This window comes from Pelodiscus sinensis, chromosome 3, assembly GCF_049634645.1.
Source record: "Pelodiscus sinensis isolate JC-2024 chromosome 3, ASM4963464v1, whole genome shotgun sequence".
In the NCBI taxonomy this organism is placed as follows: Eukaryota; Metazoa; Chordata; order Testudines; family Trionychidae; genus Pelodiscus; species Pelodiscus sinensis.
The window spans coordinates 43,045,110-43,064,974 of record NC_134713.1 but is presented as its reverse complement, the minus strand read 5'-3'; the positions used below and the strand labels follow the sequence as shown (position 1 = coordinate 43,064,974).

The 19,865-nt window shown below is 43.6% G+C and overlaps 1 protein-coding gene across 1 annotated transcript in view; it reads right to left on the bottom strand.

The window, feature by feature from the left end:
• The window catches only part of HCRTR2 (hypocretin receptor 2), a 68,103-nt gene that overhangs the window by 1,870 nt on the left and 46,368 nt on the right, over nt 1–19,865 (bottom strand). The window contains exons 4-7 of the mRNA XM_006110969.4: nt 17,312–17,427; nt 10,035–10,255; nt 6,119–6,240; nt 1,446–1,646 (exon numbers count right to left, since the gene is read on the bottom strand). Of these exons, the coding sequence (XP_006111031.2) occupies nt 1,446–1,646; nt 6,119–6,240; nt 10,035–10,255; nt 17,312–17,427 (660 nt within the window). The remainder of the gene's footprint in view (nt 1–1,445; nt 1,647–6,118; nt 6,241–10,034; nt 10,256–17,311; nt 17,428–19,865) is intronic.

Below are 19,865 nucleotides of genomic sequence, written 5' to 3'. Positions count from 1 at the left end.
GTCTATTGACCAGAAGAGTTTCTAAACAGTGCCATAATTTTTTAAGGAGAATTGTCCATTGAAGCTGAGATTGAGTGACAGGGAATAGATTACTTGATAATTACTTGTTCTGTTCATACCCTGTGGGGTATCTGGCATTAGATACTGTCACAAGACAGGATACTGGGCTGGGTGGACCTTTGGTTTGACCTAGCATGGCTATTCTTACGTTCTTATGAAGATGATATGAACTGTCTGGGAGATGGTTAATACTAATAAAAATGCATAGCTCACTCTATACCTCTGTTTGGGGGTAATGTGACAATGATGCTATTGCTTCATTATGTTTGCAGCTTTGTTCTTAAAATAAGCGATCAACTCTGCTCCTCCATTTTTTCAGGATGTCAGATATAAAAAAGATAACTTGATATAGGGAACAAATAACACATGGCAGATGTTAGTCGTATTGCTTATTGCACTACTTAGAAGGTGTTCAGATTCTATGAGGAGCACAGTATAAATAGGAAGGAAAAAGGGAATATAAAATAACAAATGATTTCCCAGGCTAAAGGATTTATTCTGTACTTGTTGTCTTCAGTGGGTGCAGTATCAGGCTCTAAAAAGAATTTCAGACAGTAGGTCTAATAGTTTGAGGAGTTTTTGTAGGAGCAGTTAAATAACAAATAATATAGCAGCATCCACTGTGTGAGGGAATTAAGGGGCACATCGCCATACCAGTGTCTGCCAGCCTGACAAAGCCCCCAATTTGGAAAGGTTTCACTTATTTTTTACATAGTTTTTAAACTGATCTCACAGCATATAAGAACATGAATAGAACCTTCTCTCTGTGAAATTGAATGGCAATGGCCTTGCCAGTCCTCAGCACCTAGGGTACTCTCAGACAATTTGAGAAGAAAATCCTGCACGAATTCTCCACATGAGAAAGCCAGCTCATATTCAGAGCTTCTTTATGAAAAGTACTTTGATTCAGGGAATGCAAAAGGGTTGCATCCAAGGTTGTCGAGAATGTCTGTTCAAAAAAATTTCAGCTATATCATGGCACCGTCAGAGAAAAAACACAAAGCTAATACCGGCTGATTTCACACATACATTCCAACTTCAGGGTAAATATTATATATGTCTTCAGATATTTACTCTTTAATACAAGACCTATACAAGTGGAAATCCAATAAAAATAGTTAAATAAAATATTAGCCTCCCCTGAGGTTATAATTCATGCAGTTTTAAAGTAAATTATGTGAAATTATGATTTTGAAGCATATAAGCAAAGTTGTGGGAGAATTTATAAAACGAATTATGTAAATGATATTGCTTCTTCCTACAATCTTTGCTTTTCAGTCCTGCTGTCATTGAAAGACTGCTCAATATAAGGTCAGGTTTTAATTTAGAAAAACATCCAAAGGCATAGGGACAAGTATGCTATTGGTTGTGAATAGGTCCAGTACCATTTGCTGGGAGTGTGCTCATGTTAGTCAGCACAACATGTTCTGTAAGTTTTGAGACATTATCAAAATTGCTGATCTGGGTAGTTAAGGATTTCCGACTTTCAGTGCTTGCCCGGCCTCTGGTGAGTCGTTCATCCTGTTGATGGTGAATGCCAAGCCAACAACAAGAAAATGCTGCTTTAAATTCTTCTCTAAATTTTCCTGTCAAACAAATAAATGCATGAAAACATTATTTCCAAAACCTTATTTACAGAGTTTCAATAAGCCAGTATATGGAAGAGAAGTGGCTAGCTAGTGCCAAAACAAATCCAAAATAATCAATCACTCTTCTAACACGACAGAAGCAGGAAAGAACAGTTTTAATGATTCTAGAAAAGGGGACAACATCCACTTTTTTATAAGAATTCACAGTAGGTACAGCAGGAATCCTAAATTAATTTTTGCAGGACAGAATACAATAGCTCTTATGGTAATGTTGAGGTTTGTGTCTTTACATTTTATGAAAACAAGTAAATGAACATGAGTAGGTTGAAATGATTGGACTATTATTTGATGTATGAAATGTGAGGACACAACTAATTCCTGATGTATGAAATGCGAGGACACAACTAATTCCTGTTTTACTTTGCACAATTTACAAAGAAAAAAACCTTCTGCCTATTAAAATTAGCATTTAAAGAAGCACCTATTCTTTCAATTTTCATGACCTTTGAAATAACTGGGGGCACTCTGAAACTGTAGCTAAAGTGAATTTCATTACAGGAAAGATTGTCCGTATTTAAAGAACGGGGCTGAAAGTCAGGAATGCTAGCTTCTATTCCCCATTCTGCCCCATATTTCCTTGAACAAATTGTTCATATCTCATATCAGTTTCACAGTCACTTCAATGGCAACTTGATTTATACCCATGTAAAATGAGATCAGAATCACACTCTTAATCTTGCTCTGTCTCCATTTTCTCATCTGTAAAAACAGGGATATTAAAACTTACCTTCCTAACAGGCCAAAAGAATGAATGTTTGCAACATGATTTCAAAGAGATGGCACTATATAAGTCAACACCCAGAGAAAGAACTGACAAGGTTGGTATGAAGCCATTTGGATAACAAAAACCCCTAGACTTCCATAAAAAATGTAATTGGAACTCTGAATTCACTGAGAAAATCCTGGCTAATTCTTGTACATCTTTTCCTTTGGCAAGGCCTCCAAAGCTAAGATTTTTCAAGCTAGAAACAACAGATGTGATGGAATCAGAGTGTCCCTCATCCAAACATCCTGAAATTAAAGGGGCTTAAAGGTTAAAGTGTTAACATGACCCTGAAATTGTCCAACATTAAAAGGTTTTAAACAAGGACCTCAGTCTGCTTAGTGCCTGGGCAAAGATGCCTTTAAAAATGTTTAAATTTTTTATTTAGAAAATACAGGGGGAGACAAATGTGAAGTCTAAAGTAAGGTTCTCATTTTAACAGCCTCCATTATTCCCATTTCATTTTAGTTAGAATGAGTTTTAGAAGGAACATGGCTCATTTGACTGCCTTTTGGAGATGTTAAAAGAGATGGCAATAATTCTTCTTTTTGGAAAAAAAGAGTGTAGTACAGATGGCTAGAGCAGCTGTTGTTAAAGTCTGATTCTGTTTCCTAAAAGATAAAACAACACTGGTACCTGAGAAAAGAAAAAAAACCAGAACTGCAAAGACCGCAAATGCATTCTGACTTGGTGCTGATTCTCACTTGCAACCTCACTGCTAGAAAACTGCTTGCAAACTCACTGCAGACACAGCACTGTCTTATTAGTCACTCTGAGTGTTGGCAAATTTTTACGAGTATTGAGTTGTTTAGGGCACTGCTTTTAGCTGCCTTTATGGTCACCGCAACAGCTTTGTTGCAGAGAAGATATTTTTGGCTTGCTAAGCCAGATTCTTAGAAAGAATAAGGAAATAGATAGGAATAAAAAATAAAGCTGGGAAGGAAAAGGACAAGTTGTGGACAGGGAGGAGGAGTTTAATAAACTGGGTGGTATTTGGGAGTTAGCCAAAGCTGGTGGAGATGTCATTGGGTCTCACTCCTGAACCAGTTCACCTCAGCATTAGATCCCATGAGACAGCAACCATCGTCTAACCTCACTCCTTCCCCTTCTCTGTTTTTTTGTCACCAAGCATTCAAAATTCTCTCTTTCGCTCATACAACACTGAAGTAGCCAGCTTTCCCTCACAGACTCTTTTTTTAAGCACTCCAAGAGTGAGTGCTAGACAGAATAATCGAACAATTCATTATTCTCTCCATCAGTTAGGCCTAAGCTTTAAGTTTTGTTCCACTAATTTCCAGTCTCACACTTCCCTAGTTTCCCAGACATGATCGTAACATCATCTTTGAATTATATCAATTCGCTTTTTTTTGTTTGAACTAATTCAGTCTGTTTCCCATTTGCACCTTTCTCCAGCAACATTTGTTACTATAGGTTATTGTAATATTTTATGAACTTCCATTCTCTTTTCACAACTGAGCACACAATTAGGGTAAATTTGTAGGCTCAATCATCACAACTCTAGCCAGAAATCTTGGTTAACAAGCTATTGTTTGCTAGAAATTACTGAAATGACTGGAAATAATAACAGCAAATCCCATTCTCATTCGATTTCCTGGATAGTTTTGCAGACCTTGGATATCGAGATGAGCATCCAAATGCTTATCCAAAGCTCATCTAAACAACACATCTAAATTTCATTCATCACTAGTTGTAACCAAGCCTGCACAAAACCGAACAGTGAGAGGTCTGAAGAAATGTTTGGTGATTTTTTTTACATGATATATTTCTATTGAAAACAGTCTCATACAAATGATACAGAAGGATAAAAGGCAATATAAGTTAGGATGGTAAATAGATGTCAGTTAGGAATGTTTTATGTTATTTGTGCATTTTTACAAAGGCATTGTATTGTTACACGAACAAGCACGTAGATATTAAAACATAAAATTGTGATTTGTTATATTTTTCTACTGCTTCATTTATCATTAGAAAATAGTTCTTTCACCACAGTACCAAAAACCCCCAGCAACAAAACTATAAGAACACACAGGTTCTTTTTCTTTCATCAAGATAAAGAATCTTCTGAGAATCAGGAACTTCCCCTCCCTTCTTTTCCCCTCGCAAAAGGCCAGGTCTTGCAATGGCATTCCTGCCGTTTGAGACCGTGGAAAGGATTAACTGAAAGTAACAGAAATGTACCCCCTTAATCTTAAAATCTTCACAGTATTTCTAGTTCTTACTAAAGCCAGTTTCTGTCACCCATACTCACCCTCCTCTGCCTTTCACCCAGCTTCAACCTTCCTCCCCTCTCTACCCTCCTGCTGCTTCTAGTCCCAAACGTTATCCACTGTTTTGCACCCAAACCTGAGCTATCAGGTCTAAATACACTGTGCTCATGATGCCCTTAATCCCATGATCCCCCCCACACACACAAACACAAACACATTGCCCTACATCTACTTTCTAGCAACTTCCCTCTGAATGGATCACAGCTCTCTGCAAATTTGTCCCTGCTGTCCTGCCATTCTGGCAGGGGGTTGACCAGGCTAAGTCTGAGGATATGTCTAGACCACAGAGTTTTGTCGGAAAAATGGCCAATTTTCTGACAAAACTCGCAAACGTCCACACTGTAAGCGCATTCTTTTGAAAGTAAATTGAAAGAACAGAGGAGTTTTTGCGCAATTGGTATTCCTCTTTCTACAAGGAAGAAGACTTTTTGCCAAAGAGCTCTTTCGCAAAAAGGCGAGGGTGGATGGGGAAGAAGGAGGTTTTTTTGGAAGAAGAGGGAAGAGGAAAAAGCACAGGTATCCTGGTAGCCATTCTGTCCATAGCAATCACTGCTTACATGCAAGATAGTGTCTAGACAGTCTAGATGCTCTCTTTCAAAAAAACAGACGGCTTTTTTGATGCGCTTTTGCAGTGTGGACGCTGTCTTGCACAATAATTTTTTTTGGAAGATCTCTTCCGAGAAAAGCTTCTTGTGCAAGAAGCCTGTAGTCTAGATGTAGCCTGAGTGAGTGACATTGTGATGTGATGCATAGGGTTGCCACACCACTCAAGTTTTATTTTTCTTCCTTTTGTCATGATGGGGGCACCTGAATCTAATTTGCAGCTCCAAATGGGCAGTAAAGGTGGGAGGGCTTGGCCCTTGCCTGACTCTCTCATCATTGCACCCCCCAAAATTTACACATTCAGCTAGCACAATAAATTCCAGCTTGAGGAGACATTACTCACATTAGCTCTGATCAAGATAGCATGCTAAAAATAGTGTAGCTGTGGCAGCACAAGGGAATAACCAATCTGTGTACATAGCTACAATCTTGGATGAGTACATTCTCTTCGCTTCTGCTCCATTTTTAGCATGCTAGTTTAATCAGAGCTGTCTCCTCAAGCTAGAATGACATCTTGCTATAAAATGAGCACTCTCTATAAAATTCATGAGGATACTTGAGAAGGCAAGGTGCTACTCAATAAGTGTAGCAGACTGAGAGAGAACAGGGACTGTTACCAGGATCTGAACCCAGATTCCAGTGGTTCTATTATGCCACTGCTTGATTTTTAGGTCAGTTATTACCTAATTGGTTACCATGAATTACACTTTAACGACATTTGTGTTGTGTAACTTAGTGATCATCTGGAAACTCACCACTGAGAAAGTTATAAATGATAGGGTTTGCTGCACTGTTGGCATACACAAGCCAGTGTGAGAATGTAAACCAGGCATACACAGTCTCTCTGTCATCAGCATAGTTAAACATCCCAAAAACCCTGCAAAATAAAGAGGAAAAAGCCAGACTGAAAGACATTGCATAAGACTGAATATAAACGCTTTTATTCTATCTTCAATATCACATAAGGCCCTGATTCTACACATCCAACTTTCTCAAGAGAATACAAAACCTCTTCCTGTCCAAACAATCAGCTTCTGGCACAGTTTTACACAGTATAAAAGCCACAAATAGTTTTGTTTTCAATGCAGAGATGTCATCCAGGTAGATTACACAACAGCAATTTATATCATCCAAGGCAGGGGTGGGAAATGGTATCTAAGCCAATATAACAATCCCCTAGCCCTGGATACAACCTCACAGTTCTGGGCCCAGCTCCTAGTGCAAGAGAGCTGAGGTAGAGTTAGGGTGATATTGCACGACTGCAAGTGGATTCTCTGCTGGCCCCAAATATCTAAATTGCACTAGCTGCAGTAGCATCCCCTAGGGTATGTCTACACTACAAAGTTAATTTGAACTAACAGCCATTAGTTCCAATTAACTTTAATAGCAGCTATACATACAAACCGCTAGTTTGAATTTAAATTGAACTACCAGAGCGCTTAATTCGAACTAGGTAAACCTCATTCTACGAGGAGTAACGCCTTGTTCGAATTAAGTAGTTTGAATTAAGGGCTGTGTAGCCACTTAATTTGAACTAGTTGGAGGCTAGCCCTTCCCAGCTTGCCCTGGTGGCCACTCTGGGCCAAACCAGGGAAACTCTTCTGCCCCCCTCCCGGTCCCGGAGCCCTTAAAGGGCCACAGTCTGGCTACAGTACTTGTGCCAGTTGCAAGCCTGCCAGCACCCAGCCAGCAGACCCTGCACCTGGCATGGCATGAGCCAGCTGCCCTCTGCCTCTTCCCAGGACCAGGCTGGCAGCTCATAGGAGCCTGCCCGGGGCCGCAAGAGGTGGGCGCCCACCTAGTCTAGTACGGAGATCGTGGATCTCATCGAGGTTTGTGGGGAGGCCTCCAACGTCCACGATCTCCACACTAGCCACAGGAACACGGCCGTCTACAGCCGCATTGCTGCAACCTGGCCACCAGAGGCCACATGTGGACCCGGGAGCAGGTCCGCTTCAAGATTAAAGACCTGTGGCAGGCCTACTCCAGGGCTTCCCAGCCAGGGCCAACCCGGAGGCATTCCCTCATTATGAGGCTCTGGACTGCATCCTGGGGGCTCACGCAGTTCATGCCCCCCGTGTGGTGATCGACCCCGGGAGAGGGCCCCGTCCCTGACACTGAGGAGGAAGAGAAGGATGCCGAGATCCAGGATCCTGCAGGGAGCCTGCCTAGGACCCAGGACCCCAGAGGCATCCTACAGAGCACATCGGCTGTGTCGTCTGAGGCCAGGGAGGGCTCCACATGTGAGTGTATGGGGGGTGTGGCCTGAGAGGGAGCCCAGGGACCATGCGCCTGGGCCTTGCCCACCACGGAGCAGCAGCTGGGTGTCATGCAGGGGCCCTGGCCCATTCTCCACTCCAACCTCGCCTTGCAGAGGGGGGCTGGGTTTCACCCACTGTGTCCCCAGGGAGAACTGACCACTGCTCTTGTTTCACCACAGCCACCCACACCCGGGCCAGCAGGCGCACCAGGAACCTGGAGGATTACCACCAGCAGCACCTGTGGCTACTGGAGCACCAGCTCCAAACCCAGAACCACTGGTTCTGGGAGGATCTGCAACTGCGGCAGCAGAGCTTGGAGGCTCTGGAGGAGCAGGGCCGTGCCCTCAGAGGTCACCTCCAGACCTTGGTGGACAGGTTCCTGCCTCCTCCTGCTCCAGCCCCTGTGGCTGCCCCAGCTCTCGCTCCTCCTTCCACCCCTGCTCTCCCTCCCATTTCCTCCACACCCCCCATCCTTCCTGCCCCACCCTCACGCCCACTCCTCCCCCCCCCCGACGCCTCTGCACCCGCAGTGCTGTGAGACGGGAGGGTGGAAGAAGGCCCCAGTGGGGCATGCAGGGAGAGTTCAGTCCTCCTCCTCCACCTGGAAGCTCTCCCGTATGGCTTTCTAGATCTGGACAGCCCCACGCTGGGCCTTCCAGACAGCAGCGATGCAGGGCTGAGCGTACTGGCCATCCATGTGGTCAGCCTCAGCCACCCAGGCTGGCAGGAAAGCCTCCCCCTTCTGTTCGCATAAATTGTACAGCACAAAACATGCTGCCACCATGGGAGAGATATTGTGCTCGGCGAGGTCGAGGTGGGTGAGGAGGCACCTTAGTCCAATGGGAACCACCAACACAGGCAGGTGGAGAGGAAAACACTTTGCTGTCCCTCGGCGAGGTAGGCAAGCAAGCGGAAAAGCTGAGAAACGGCCCTTTAAGCACGAGCCTCAGATAGCCTCAGACAGCAGCCACAGAAAGCAACTACTGACCTGATGCCCTGCCGGAACCGGTTTCAGCTGCCCTTAAATGTGACCATGCGTCCAATCAGTGTGGACACGCTATTTTGAATTAGCAAAATGCTAATTCAAATTAGTTTTTGGGTCTAGATGTACTAATTCGAATTACCTTATTTCGAATTAATTAATTTGAATTAAGTTAGTTTGAATTAATGCTGTAGTGTAGACATACCCCTAATGTCCTTGTGCAGGAGAGGCTGGTTGCATTTTACTCCTAGGATTACATAAGAAATGTCCATGTTAACTTTTTGATTATATTGTATTTGATAACTCCAATACATTGCAATATAACAATATGAATACACAGAAAACAGAGAAGTGACACTCATCCATCTGACATTTGCCAGAGGACTTTCAGGTAGGCAGAGGACTTTCAGGTGATAACTGTATTGATCCCAGGATACTGGAGAAAGAAGATAGGTGAGGCAATATCTTTTATTGGGACGACTTCTTTTGGTGAGAGAGGCACACTTTTGAGGGTACACAGAGCTGAAGAAAGGCTCCATATAAGGTTAAAAGCTTGCCCCTCTCACCAACAGCAGCTGGTCCAATAAAAGATTATCTCATTCTGCTTGTACATCTAGTGTTGGTCAGGATAATGCAATCAGTTCTCTTTAGTTACATTTTACTTAATGTAACGTGGCAAGATAGTGACACTATGCTCATCACCTTTGCAGTTATAAATGTCATTGAAGGGCAGATGGCACACACACGCATGCACGCGTTAGTGTGTGTGTGAGTGTGAGAGAGAGAGAGAGCTGATAAACACAGTGTTTACTGAACATGTTTGCCAGACATAATCACACATATAATGTGTTTATTTGCCTATTATTTACCGAGTCACTGATTACTCTGATATCAATACAATAAGTCTTCATAAAAAAGATGTTTTGACTTTTGTTAGATTTATTCTGGGTATGTCTTCCAAACTTGAAAGAATTGGAAAACTTCATATATTCGCTTTTGATAACCAACAAACCTTGCTTGCTTCCCTGATTTTGGTAAATCTGTATGGTTATATAAGTAGCAGTTATTAATATGTGAAACACCAGAACAAAATCTTCTGGGCCCAATGTTGCTATGCAAAGTTACAGTCAGGCTACATGTCAGGGAAGTCCCATTGAATCCTATTTCTCCTCCCCCAGTGTGGCACACTTCTGGAGTCCTATCGCCTGAATAAATGACTGCCAACATGAACATGGATTTTACAATCTGGCCTAAAATTTCTTTCCTAATAAGTGTTTAGCTAACAATTTGCTTAAAACTATACAACAATCTTCAGTTTCTTTACCATAAGATATATAGGTATATATATTTCAAAACTACTGTCAGAGAGAAATGCTTTTAGACAGAAAACTTCCCCCAAACTCTTTCCTGCTTGTGGACAGACTTTACCTTTTTAAGACATTGAGGATACTAATTGGTAGATAACAAAGTGCAAAAACCAAGAGAACCACCATTAGCATGCGTGCTGTTTTCCTCCTGGCTCGAATCTGTTTTATTTCTGCTGAAACTCCATTAATCCTTGCCTTGGCTGATTGTCCCAGGCCCCGGGGCTGTGCTAAAGATGGAAGAGGCTTCCATTTTCTTTGAACTACTGATGAAGTTCCTGGGATCTAAAAGAGTAAATAGCAAGTGGAATCTTTGTTACTGCAGTTTCTCTAAGGGAAATTCTTCACCATGGGAGAGGGGGGGGTGGAAGCAGCAGCAGCATTGCAGGGTGTTAATATAAAAAAGATAGACAGGCTGACAAAAAGTTCCATGCTAACACTGTGTGTAGTATCTTTCCAAACACTTTAATCCAGCTCTGCTGTTCATTTAAGAGAATAAACAGGTTTTAAAAGGTATTGCTAAGTCATGGCTGGAATTGTCTGTATAAGTATAGGAGTATGTGCTGTGCTTTAAATGCTCAAAGCATTTTGAGATAAATGTTCGAAGGCTTCATAAGGCAGCTATGCTTTCCCTATTTATTGGAGTATGAACTTATTTTTTCTGCATTGTGATTGTGGCCCAGGATTTTCCTAATAGAGATTTGCAAGTGAGGGCTGGTGGAGGGAAAAGGATACATGGCAAGTTAGGCTAGCCCACGGCATGTCTATTTTGCTCTCTGGAGAAGGCAAGCACAGAAAACCTGCGCAGGGAGGAAGGAGGGCCAGTGGGAGAAAACCGAGACAGCATGAAGATAAAAGGACATTTTAGCTAAGATCTGGTTACAGAATATAGGAAAGGAACACTGGGTAAAAGGCCTTTCAATAAGTATAACGGTGACCTATGGGGCAAGAGAATTGCATTTTTGGCTCCTCTGCTTTCTGACTGAAACCTTGATGGGGATAACTGAAAGCGCATCTGCTGGGCATATGGGGGCGCATAGATCCCCTTTGGAGACTGAATGGGAGAGGTGGGCTTGCTCACCTCTGCTGGTGGCTGAGGTTAGAAGAGACTGCAATACCTTATTTCCAGGGCTCGGCAACCTTTTCAAACCAAAAAGCCAAACCACATCAAACTTCAGAAGACGTGTCCAACAAAGACCACATAGAATGCCCATTTGTATGATTGAAAAGATACAACTTAATATTATTAATAACTGACATAATTTATAATAATAGCATAAATAAAACATTGTATTCCCAGGCTTTATTTAATGGGACTTCTGCTGCCACATCTTTTCACACATTTCTTTGAAGTTTACATCATAACTGGTCAAATCCAGCTTCATGCAGCAATTCAGGCTATCTTCTGTCAATCTTATGGCAGGGGGCTGGGAATGTGGGGGTGCAGGAGTCTGAGCTGGGCTGTATGAGGGGCTTAGGGCAATGGATTTGGGTATATGGTGGGCTCAGAACACCTCAAGGTTGGGGTGTGTGTGGGGATACCAGTATGTTATGGCAGGGAGCTGGGGGTGAAGGAGTGTGGGGATGTGGGGGTGCAGGAGTTTGGGGATGTAGTGGTATGAGGGGCTCAGGGCAGGTTGTTCAGGTGTATGATGGCCTCAAGGTTGGTGTGTGGGGGGGGGGCCTGCAGGAGTGTTATGACACTGTAGCCAGATGGAGGCTGGGCCCCAATTTGGGGCTTGTTGGCCAGCCTTCATTTTTAAAAAAGTATAATATTATGTCCCACACAAAAGGTTTCAACATTGTCTTTATTTATGACAGGAGTGGGGAACCTTTTTTGGGGTCAGAGGCCAAATAAGTGGGGTACCACATAAGAGAGAAGCAAAACCAAAATAAAACAAAACAACAACAAAAAACCCCCTCCAAAACCCCCTAACCCTTACTGATTTGGCCCCCAACTGAAACACCTCACTTCCCATGGTCAGGGAGTGGACGGGGGACTGAGGTTCAAGGCTTCGGGCCAAATTTACTCTTCTGCGGTTCCAGGATTAGATTTTGAGGTTAAGAGTGTGTGACAGGGCTGCCAGTGAGTGGGATAGAGATGGGGGTGCAGGATCTAGTCGGTAGGTGGGATTCAGGAGGGGGTAAAGGTGCGAGGTCTGGGTGGGAGGTAGAGTGCAGGAGCAGACTGGGAGTAGGCTGTCTGGCCCAGGGGAGGAGGCAGGAGCGGGCTGGGGGCAGGGTGTCTGGCTGTGGGGAGGAGGCAGGAACAGGCTAGGGTGCAGAACCAGGCTGGGGGCAAGGTGTATGGCCAGGGGAAGAGAGCAGAAGCAGGCTGAGGGCAGGGGAAAGGGTACAGTAGCAAGGGAAGATGCAGAAGCAGGCTGGGAGGAGGGGGCAGGAGCAGGCTGAGGGCAAGGTACCTGGCCAAGTGGGGGAGGAGTAGGATAGGGTGCAGGAGCAGACTGGGGGCAGTGGAGAGGGGCAGGAGCAGGGGAAAAAGCAGGAGCGGGCTAGGGGTAGAGTGTCTGGCAAAGGGGGAGGGGAAAAGAGTCGGGTGGGAGTGTGGCACCTCAGAGGGGGATGAGTGAGGGGACTGGGAGTGTGGGGTGTGGTCATAGGGGTGGAGGGGCCACTTACTTGCTTTCATGCCATGTTGCAGGCATCATGTAACATATCCTCACGTTGCTCCCATTCACCAGATTTTGGCCAATGGGAGCAAAGGGGAAGCCTCCAGAAAGTGCATCCCAGTGAGGAATTAACCCCAGCTGATGGAAGGAAAATGGCAGCATGTGGAGACATTTTTGGCTCTGCTTGTTCCCCACACACCAGATCTGGTGGGGAGACTGAGGCTTTCTTCCCCCCATCTTCCTTTCCCTCTGGCAGGTAGCAGGCACTGGCATTTCAATCTTGCTTGGGGCCATAAAGCTGTAATATCAGCATGGGCTCCCTCCTGTGGAGGAACCAGGTTTCACGAGGCATAAGGGATCAATCAGCAAAGACTTCCCCAGCCAACTGATCCGCGTCTAGACTACCGCGCTGTGTCAGATCAGCTGATCGTCGGCACAGCGCAGCGGCCATGTTTATTTTAATGAAGCGGGGATTATTTAAATCCCCGCTTTTTTGCCGGGTAAACTAGTTTACATGGCTCCGTCGACGGAGCCATGTAGTTTAGATATACCCTTAGATTGCTGCCAGAGCACCATGCAGGATTCTACAGGCAGTGCTAATGGCTATACCAGGAGGGGAGGTGTAGCATGGTCCAAGTGAAGCTGAGGGCTGGCTGCCTCCAGTCCCACCCCTTTTGTCTGAGGCCCTGCCTATTCTTGGAGCCACACACTCTCACTTTGCCCGGGGGCAGGACCGATTAAGACCTTTAGAGGCCCTAAGCACTGAAAAGATTATGCCCGCCCCCATATGTAATTCAAAATAAAAACAATACTATCCCATACAATATCTTTTTTTTTTTTTTTTGGTGCCTCTGCTTCGCTGGTGCCCTAAGCACATGCTTAGTCTGCCTATTGGGTAATCCAGCCCTACCCAGGGGCTTGGCACATCTGTTGCCCCCCACCCTGATCACATGAATGGTGAGAACTGTTCAGAAAACAGAAAGAAACCCCAAATATGTTGAACATTTTCTCCCCTCTTGATTTTGTTAAAATTTCATTTCAGCAAAATTTTTCTGACACATTTTATTAATATTTCATCCAATTTGAATACAAAGAAAGGGAATCCTGCCTCAAGACTTTATATGGCTTGTTTCTAATGAAACTTTAGGTGTGATTGATGATTCTGTAGTTAGACAAGACGTATCTGTTTTTCAAATACTTCTAAGAGTGTGTCTAGTCTGCAGGCTTTTTTCGAAAAAAAAGTGGCCTCTTTTTAAAACAACTTTACCTGTGTCTAGACTACTGCCACATTCTTTCAAAAGTAAATAGAAAAAATGCAGCAGTTTTTTCGACTGTGGTAAACCTTGTTTTACGAAGAATAATGCCTTTTTTCGAAAGTGCTCTTTCGAAAAAAGGTGCTATGTAATGCAAACTGTGCTTTTTCAAAAGAGAGCATACAGACTGCCTGAGTGCTCTCTTTCGAAAAAGCGGCTTGCTTTTTCAGAAGTACTGGTTGTAGTCTAGATGCTCTTTTTCAAAAGTATCTTTCGAAAGAGGCTTGCAGTCTAGATATAGCCTCACAGTAAGGCTATGTCTATACCCACAGAGTTTTTAGAAAAATAGCTGTTTTTCCAAAAAAAACTTTACTTACATCCACACTGCAATCACGTTCTTTCGAAAACAAATCGAAAGAACAGAGGGGTTTTCCTAACATTGGTAAACCTCTTTCTACAAGAGCTCTTTCAGAAAAAGGTGGGTGTGGACTGGGAAAAGGGAGTTCTTTTGAAAGAATAGGAAAGACGAAAAAGCACAGGTGTCCTGGTGGTCACTCCGTCCACAGTAATCACAGCTTAAATCTGAGAGAGAGTCCATTCAATGTGGATGCTATCTTTCGAAAAAGCAGATCGTTTTTTCAATGTGCTTTGACTGGGTGGACGCTCTCTTTCGGAAGAAGTTTTTTCAGAAGATCTCTTCTAGAAAAGTTTCTTTGAAAAGAAGCCTCCAGTCTAGATGTAGCCTAGGATACAAATTGTGGTACAATGTTGATTTCCCTGTTTGTCCTATAAAGCTGCCTGGTACTGTAGGAATTAGTATTGATAACTTATCTAAGGAGACCCTTGTTTGTTCTATTCCACTGTGGAGAAAAATTTGGTTTGCAAGAATAAGGTTTGCAAGAATTTCCCCCCTTAAACCAATAAGCAAATAATTCATAAGATGTTGCTAGCAAAAATCAAAATTAAATATGTAATCAAGGTTGGGCTGCTAAAGTATTAATACCTTACACAGAGTATAAAGCTTGGCTTACCTATGTATTACTGATGCATATTTTAATCACATACAAAATAGCACAACACACAAATTCCCCAACTGAATTATGGGGACGTATTTAGCTGAGATGTTTTGCAGAACATATATAAAATATCTAAAATCCACAGGTGCTTTACATCAGCATTTAGAATGGTGTCAGCATGTCCAGCATAAAGCCATTCAGTTGTACTGAGACTGTTCAGCCTTTGTTTTATTTCTTCTTTGTGATTCATAAAGGAACAGAATCCCTGGGAATGAGAGGAATCCCTGCCTATTAGCAAGCAAAGTAAATAGGGTTACCAGATGGTTTGAAAAAAATCCAGACACACTTGATCTCAGATTGGGGGTGGGGAGGACCGGCCGGGAGGGGAGCGGGACTGGCCAAGAAAGGGTTAGGGGGAGCGGGGCTGGCTGGAGGGGGGGAACCAGCCAGCGGGGAGCGGGACTGGTCGGGAGGGGGTTGGGGGGAGTGGAGCTGGCTGCGGGGAAACTGGCTGGTGGGGAGCAGGGCTGGTCAGGAGGGGAGCGGGGCTGACTGGGAGGGAGGAACTGGCTGGCGGGGACCGGGGCTGGCTGGGAGGGGGTTGGGGGGAGTGGAGCTGGCTGCGGGGAAACTGGCTGGTGGGGAGCAGGGCGGGTCGGGTTGGGGTCGGGGGGGAGCGGGGCAGGGAACTGGCTGGCGGGGAGCAGGGCTAGCCCGGGTGCACACAGATCCCGGGGTGCTGCCCATCCCGTGCACGGTCCCGGCGGGGTGCCCGGGCGAGTCCAGCCCTAGGGATTCTATCCCACCCTGGCCCCACCCCCTTCCTCTCTACTGTGCAGTGTGAGCATGTCTCCCAGCCAGGCAGTACGCAACTACATATTGATACTCATGACAATAATAAAACATACTTAATTAGAAAATACAAGACATTTATATGTCCGGTATTTTCTCAATTTGTTTCCTGGACCGAAAGCTCAAATACCAGACTGTCTGGTTCAAAACCAGACACCTGGCAACCCTAAAAGTAGGTTACTCTGAAAGCCAGGCCTCCGATGCTGTTGCCCTTAGTCTTTCATAAAGATCCTAATTATGAGATGATAAAATCATGTTTGCAAAGACCAGGAAGGAAGACATTATCAATAACCCAGAGAACGGACAGAGGGTAAAACATAATTGGATGTCTCATGACTTCTGGAGGCATTTAACCACCTGAAGATTTACTTTAGAAACAGTCCTAATTTTAAAACAAATGGCTTCAAGAAGTTTTTTTCAAGGTCTAACAATGTTTTGACTGTTAGTACTTTGGATTTCATTTTATATCTCTAGCAATACCATTGGTACCTAAGTCAAAATATTTAGATGGCATTCTGATAAATGGCAGGATTCCTTGTTTGGGGATATTAGTGACAAATAGATTCAGAATAATGCAGTTACACTAAAAATAGATTTTGGTATACTTTACTTAGAAGGATGCCTGATGTCTGCAAGCCAATTCAGTCAATAGTGGAAGTGGTGTTAATTTTTCTTAATACGATTCCTTCTACATTTTGACTACATCTATACTTGGGAAACTTATATCTCTAATTCTCCATCAGCAGAAGCAACAATATGGTGGTGCTTGCCTTTCTACATAATCAATTTTCAAATCAGGATCATCCTCACATGTGTTTTCAGTGTGGATAAGATAAAACATCTTAAAATGTGTTAACCTGATTTTAAAAAAACCCAACACAACAGGGCCAACTAACAGCCCCCCTCCTCCATTTCTTGTGTTGATAGAGTCCACATGATTCATTCTTAGGCTAGATCTACATTGCAATGGTAAGTTGGAAAAAGAAACACTTTTTTCTCTTTACTGTTGAAAGAGTTTTTTTCCAAAATTCTAATTTCCAAATTTCAGAAAAAAAGTGCTCTTTCAACACAACCCTTATTCCTCGTAAAACGAGGTTTACAGGGAAGGCGATAGTGCGTGTTGGATATGGCATTGCTTTTCCGGGACACCTCCAGTATCCCAAAAAAGCAGTGCAGTCTAGACGTAGCCTTACACTACTGTCTCTGCAGCTCCGAGAGATATAAAAATAGCTGTATAAAATCAAACTCTGAGATCAACGGCTACTGACTCGCAATAGGAACCTTCAGTCAGAACCACTGGGAGCCATCTTCTTCCCTTAATTGATCTTTTGCTTCTGCTGACCCCTAAAATCCTCCATCTGATAGGCAGCTGCCCTAGGATTGAACACAAACAGCTTTTCATTCTGCTTGACTGTCATCATTTCTGAAATAGTTTGCACCCTTGCCTTTCATAATTATAAACCCAAAACTGCTACTAGAGTTTACTGTATACAAAAGTGTTTAGCGATCAGGACCTCAGTGGCATTATGGAATTTTTAGAGAAAAGGGTTGTTCATTCAAACAGACAAACATAATAAATAAATGACTTACCTGGCGGCACCATAGCTTTCGAAATATTTGTAAATAGGCCAATACCATAAGACACAGTGGTGCCACATATGTTATCAGAAAAAAACACGTGTGGTACATTCTGGGGTAGACCTCAGCTGGAAAGAGAATCAAAACAGAAAAAGAATGTGCATACAAATATAGTTTAAAATTACTTTCAGTCAAATTACACCTGCAGGGCTCATTAATTATAATGGGAAATATAAATAGCTATCTAATGGGAGAAATTATTCTGTTACTTTTAAATTCATTCAGTTCATACATTTTAAGTAGGCTTTTGCTTCACTGCTATGTCACGTTGGTGCATGAAGTGCTGTGACATATTCCTTTGTTACGTTTGTGTTAATTTTGTCCGACACAGAATGCTATTATCTAAAAGCTTCTAGGTATTGAAACACTGACAGTTTGTTACAATGCTCCGTGTTGTGCATTATAATTTAATACATCACTGGGAGGAACCATGGTCTAATGGTTCAGTGGTAGCCTGGGCCATTGGAGGCCCATGTTCAAATTCCTGCTTTGTCATATATATTCTGTGCAACTGTGGGCATGTCACTTAGGGCTTATATAGACACCTTATGAGATTGCTGTTTCTAAAATACTCTAACATGTTGTGTATTTACTGGTATGTGTAGCCTCTGATGGAACACACCAAAGGCTCCTTGGTGCTCTTTAACATGGTCTACCCTAGAGGTGCACAATAAGCAGCCCTGTGAGCTAGACACGGCTGCCAGAGGCTTCATTTACCTATGTCCCCACAGGTTTGGTCACAGCTCCCGTTGGCTACAGTTCACACTTTAATTTTGCACTGATTCCAGCTTTTTGCATAGAATTTGTTTTATTTTAATTCCAAAACAGAAAACAATATTTTTAAATAGATGAGTGATGCCTCTAACATCATTGCATTGAAACTCTCTGGCTTGATGCAATCCCCCCAAAAGGCCTCATTAATCAATATAGCCCTAGCAAAAGGTATCCTTTATTTCAATGATGTTCCTGTTACAATCCTGATTCAGAGAAAAGTTCAAATTCTACTTGCTTTACTCAAAAAGCCCTATGGCCACCATTCAGACTAGACAAGGCTCTGATCTTAGATGGGAATTCACAAGCATCAACCCTAATGCTCATGGGGATACTGAAGCTCAAATGATTACCCTGAGTGTGATTTGTCTTTAAGTGCTCTAAAGTCCCCAAATCCTGCAAACCATTTCTTGGGTATCTTTCATTATCAGCTGCCAAATCCTGGAAGTGTCACCTGTGTGTTGTGATTTGTAGATGTACTCACATCAATTATACCATCAGCACTTTCTGTCCAGCAGTTTGAACATTTATTTCATTATTGATGACAATACATTTACACTTGTATATCCACCATGGTTCTCACTAAAGATTTATACATGATAAACTGAAACAAATTAAACTTCATGATACTTCTGTGAGCTACATTCCTGCTAATCTGTGCAGCCAGGCAGCAGGGTATCAAGGGCTGTGCAGGTGTGTAGCACCTAGGGCTTGGAGAGCAGAGAGGCAGGGAGCAAGTTGGGGCACGCAGGACTGTGGCTGGGGAGAGGCACCTCTCCCACTCCCTAGCTCTGGAGCTGCTTTGGCAAGTGCTGCTGTGAGGAGAGAGGGCTGGGGGGCGGGGGTTGTCTCTCCCTATCACAGCTGTGGGGTAGCCTGCACCCAAACTCCTCATCCCCAATCAGTCCTACCCCAGAGCTTGCATCCTCAGCTGGAGCACCCCTCTCAGAACCCAATCCTCTGGCCCAGCCCTGAGCCTCCCTCCCACACTCCAAGCCCCTCAACCTCACCCCTACCATACATTACCTCCAAAATGGAGCATATTAGGGATGTAATAGTGTAGTCAATTAACCAATAAGCTAAAGCTTATAGGTTAATGCTATAGACTACACACATTTCCCTCCTGCCTCCCTTGCCAGTAAATTTTTTAGCAGGCTGGCCAGCAGCCCAGCTCAGTTCTGGCTCGCACTGGGTCCAGAATCTATTACTTCGGCAGCTCTGCATTTAAAGTGTATTAGGAGCCAGGAAGGCAGGTAGGCAGCCTGGCTCAGTTCCAGCTTATGCCGAGTCCAGGAGCTCAGACCCACCTTAGACAGGGGCTGCTGCCACCCTTTTCTGCTGCCTCTTTATCAGAGACAGCAGCACTGGGCAACAGGCAGCTGGTCCACAATAGGAACTGGTTTTTAAACTAGTTCCCTTAATGGACCAGCTCCTGCCTGACACTCTGCACTGCTGCCTCTGATACAGCGGCTGCCAGCCCTACCCTCAGGACTATAGAATAGTTGATTAACTAATAAGAATTCATGACGTTACTTGACTATTCAATTAACCAATAGTTAACATACCTAGAGCATATAACAACATTAATTCTGCACATGGATGTAAAAAAAAATTAGAGGGAACATTGCCTGTGAGACAGGCATTCATGTTTAACTGCTGGAGAAATTAAGCTTATGTGATTTACTGAGACCATAGGAAGTCAATGAGAGTGCTGAGAATAGATTCCTCCTGCTCC